At 19.5% G+C, this 4,874-nt stretch overlaps 1 protein-coding gene across 1 annotated transcript; it reads right to left on the reverse strand.

Annotated features, from left to right (window-relative positions):
- Nucleotides 1-2,718: 2,718 nt before the first annotated feature.
- PGO_000045 (variable surface protein) lies at nucleotides 2,719-3,885 on the reverse strand (the record flags this gene model as incomplete). The annotated part of the gene is made up of 3 exons (XM_028690696.1): nucleotides 2,719-2,883; nucleotides 3,010-3,735; nucleotides 3,874-3,885. The coding sequence occupies 3 exons, from the start codon at nucleotides 3,883-3,885 to the stop codon at nucleotides 2,719-2,721; spliced, it is 903 nt and encodes a 300-aa protein (XP_028546497.1).
- Between the last annotated feature and the right edge of the window lie 989 nt (nucleotides 3,886-4,874).

The following is a 4,874-nucleotide window of genomic DNA, read 5'->3' on the forward strand; positions in this document are numbered from 1 at the left end:
AATATATATGTTTTACAAAATTTTTATCATTAATTAATGTAATAATATAATTTAAATATCATAATAGTTAACATGATTTATATTGGACTATCAAAAATCTGATACATACCTTTTCTGTTAAATTTCATGAATCTGCTTTTATTGATAGATTTTAAAATTATAAATATACAATATATCAGAATTATTCTAATTAATAGATTAATATAATTATCCTAGTTTTATTTTTAATATTGTGTTATATCAATTTCTATAATAATATGTAAAATATAGAAGTATTCTAATTCATTTGCATTCTGACAACAATCATATGTTATGATTTATTAAAAATAAAATAACGAAAATACAGATTTTCCATTGATTTATAGGAATTATTTATTCGTCTAAGCATTATTTAATTTATTTCATTATTCTTAAGAGTTCATTTTGTTTATTTATTTAATCTAATACTTCAGATTTTATATTAGCTATATCTAAAATAGAATTAGTGCAATTCAGAAATTGTACATTATGAACGCAACATTTTATATTAAACCTGAGTTCATAATCTTTCATATCTGTATCCATAATTTTTCATATCTGTAAGTTTATTTTTATATATTGTTTATTTTTTACAGGTATTATAATTATAGCATATTATTTTGTAATATTTCATATCTTTTATTTAATTTATCCTCTCTATATCGTAAAAATTCTAGGGAAGGCTTATAATACCACTATTTTTATATGCAAATTATTTTTTTAGTATAATTATTTTATTTTATTAAAAAAATTCAGTCAAACTAATTATTTCACAAAACAACATTAATTAATTTAGTATTATTATATTAGTATAAGTTTTTTAATGATCTTTATATAATTCCGTGCCTTTTTTTAATTATTGTATCTATTCTTAAAGGAATCCATTAACTTGACACTAACTTTTTCCTATTTTTTAGCATTCTTTTCTAAATACATAGCTTTGTTTGCTATAACTAACCAAACCTTGTGTACCAAAAATAACATGAAATGTGATATCCTTATGAAAAAGTAATTTATTATATATATGTAATTCATAATTATATGTAGCATTAATTTTATAACAAATATATATATTGAATTAAATTTAATATTAACTTTATATAAAATGAATGTAATTATTAATATTGTAAAAGATAGAAGAATAAAAACTGCATACATATTTGCGACTAAAATTGAGCTATCCTTCGTAGATCTCTACGTCTAAAGGTGTCCTCCTCTCCCGGTTTATAGCACCGCTTATTACTCTAAATGGGATTATTAAGGCTACCTCTTATTCAAGTTATATTTATTATTTCTTATCTGTTCTAATATATCTGCATGGTGCTAATATTTCTATTAATTTTTTTCAAAAGAATTTAAAAAATCATCAAAATTAATGTTGTAATAAGTACACATTAAGAAGAATTTTGTGGAAACATTTCCACTATAAATATAGCATTATAGTTATGTACCTTTTACATATTTATATGATAATTTATTATATTTTTAAGTTGAATAGTGTTTCTAAGAGTGTAAACAATTTTTGATATATATATTTTCATCACAACAAAATAAATATGTATACAATACGAAATATATTACAACCATATACTTCTATATTATTATTAATGATAATCCTTTTCATATTATATAACAAATTATCATTATTTATTAGGGTGTTCATATATTACTTTGATTGTCGTTTCAGCGAATGTACATAATTACGGTTAATTAAACACTTTCAGAATTTGTTATATATATATCAATTATTTAAAGAATATTCAATGCATAAAAATCTTATGAATATTCATATATTATGTTTGATTATTATTTATGAAATCAATTATTTTATTATTTATTCAACTGTATAATAATTAATTTATTTTTATTCTAAAAAAAAGTATCCAATATATGCATTAAGTGTCATTTACTTTATATTTTTTAATTAGTCTTTTTTGTAGGAATTAATTACAGATATTCATAAAGGATATACCATTAATTATAGCAACACTAATATACACATGATGTAGCTAGTGCATTAAAAATATGTATTTTTTTAATAAAACAAAATTCATTAAAATGAAATACAAAAACAAAAATTAATGTTTAATACTCTAATAAATATAAAATGTAAAAAATTAATAGTAACAACTCGTTTAATGAGATATATTAATAATTAATATAAATTGTCTAAATGACATTCATAAAATATTATTATATAAATAAAGATTTGTATCTAATTACGTTCCATATGTATTATAGAACCAAACTTTGCATATATTACATATATAGTTTATAATGTATGCATACTATATTTATAATAAGAAAATTTATATCATTAAAAAAAATAATTAATTTTATTTCATTTTCATTAAATGTCATATCATGTGCAAATAAATAAATTTCAATGTGATCCGTTATAAATAAATATATATATCTTCTCAAATAATATAATTTTAATAAATGTGTATATACATTTAGTGAATTAATGAAAATAATCTGAAAAATATAATAATAAAAATAAAATTATTTCATCAATAACATACATTATTCATATATTCTATAACTTTAGACATAAACTAATTAATTATTCATACTCATAAAACCATGAATCCTATAAATTAAAAATTATTTACTTATTTATTACAGGAATACATTCATATTGTTTTGTATTTTTACTTGAAGAACAATTTCGCATAATTAATATTTATTAAATGTTTTTTAATAGCCTTTTGAGGTATATTCTATTTTATATTCATCCTTAATTAAACCTGTGTATTCCATTTCAAATATATCATTTAATATATAATTGTCATTATTTTTATTATTCAAGTGACTCCTTATCTTCCTTAATGTGCGTTGTAAATATAATCCAAAAAAATTAAACTATTGGTAATAAGAGAAGAAAAAATATTTATATTAATATGCTTTTTTCTTAATGTAAATATTTATAATTATTTTTAACACATAATGTAATTCAATGACTTTTTTTAAATTATTTGTATGTTTAACCCTATAAAAAATAAGTACAGTTATTAATATTGTACATAATACAATAAATGTAGCTACAGCAAGTCGGATTGTATTTGTTTCACTGGTTATAGCTAAGGGTTTAGCATCTTCTAGACATTTACATATAAACAACATATAATCACTATTTTCATCTTGCAATTTATAGATAATACGACAGAAATTCTTATTTTTCTTCGTTTCACATTCTGATAGAAGCTTTAAATATTCTTTATAATCAAAGCTATTGCGTGGGCATGTAAAACTCCTTTTATTTTCTTTTCTCTTGTAGTCCGCAAGATAAAAATACAACCATTCCAGAAAAGATATGTTAAAAAAGGAATCATCTTCAAGATTTTTAACATGTTCCCAACATATATCATATTTAGATAAATTATATAGTGTGTAAGCTTTTATCATTTGTTCATAAGAAGTTAGCGTGTTCTGAATGTCACAATTGTACTGCCTCAATAGCTGTTTTAGTCTATAGTTGAAATAATTACAACAATTTTTTCCATCATTAGACGAATTATTATTAATATATATTAAATAATGGCTAAGTATTTTGCATTCATTTATGAATGGAATCCACATTTTTGAATTAGCTTCTATCATAAAATAAATCAATTGACACGCACTTTGAATTTTTGTTGCACCTGCAGTAAAACTTTCTGTTGTTGCCTCTGTAAAATTATCTGAGCACTGTGGAAAAATATTTTCATAATCGAACTAAAATTTGAAAATAATAATGTATACAATAATTTAAATATATATAATTAAAATATATTTTTTTTCTGTTTTTGTAAAGGTAATGATTATAAAATTCAGAAATATAAATTGTAATTATTTAAAAAACATAAGTCATACATTATCTTCCATATTCATAATACTTTTATGTTTTATATATATTATTTAATATAAAAAATCATTAATTTCATTCAATAATAAATTATTATAAGCAAAAAAATAATATAATAAACAATATTGTACTGATAGAAAATGTCATCATTATTAAAAACATTTTAAATTACATATTTTTATATCATATTGATTATTCCTATGTAACACATAAATATTACATTATAGTAATATCATGGTTTTTCTAAGGGGAATATTTTTTCTTTCAATACTTAATAATAAATATATTCACACAAGCTTTAGATTATATAAACATATTTAATAATAAGCAAATATATTTTAATATTTTTATATTTGTGAATGTATTATAATAAAATGATTCCCTATTATATAATTCTAAAATGAATATACATCCATATAATTCATAATTATAACTTAGAATATTTTTTCTTATATTTTGAATTGCATTTAGAAATCAGATATAACTGTATATAAGTTCAGGGTTTACAGTATATATTTTACAGTTAAAAATTCATGCTTTTTGTTACTATTACTATTTTTTATTTTGTGATTTTTTAATTACTAATCTTTTGGATTTTAATAGAAACTGTTCTTCATTATTGTATTATAAAGATTGGTAGAATTTATTAATATAGCAAATTTCATTTTTGTTCAATAAATTATATTTTGACATGGAATGCAAAGCACATTATACTTTATATCATTTTTATTATATACATATGTCCTAATATCATATAATAATATATATTTTTGCATATACATGTCTTTATTTATAATTTGAAAATACAATATTCAATGATTAATTGTGCAATAAATGTCTTTTTTTATCACGAACCTCTTTATAATGTTTTATATAAATAAATATATATAATACATGTGCGATAATATTCGTTATATACAAAATTTACATAACATTTTTTTTGTCTTTTAATCCTTGTTATGAATTTCATAATATAATATAAACCTCTAATAAAACAATAATTATGTAA

The sequence above is a fragment of the Plasmodium gonderi genome (assembly GCF_002157705.1).
Source record: "Plasmodium gonderi DNA, contig: Pgo-contig_4, whole genome shotgun sequence".
NCBI lineage: Eukaryota > Apicomplexa > Aconoidasida > Haemosporida > Plasmodiidae > Plasmodium > Plasmodium gonderi.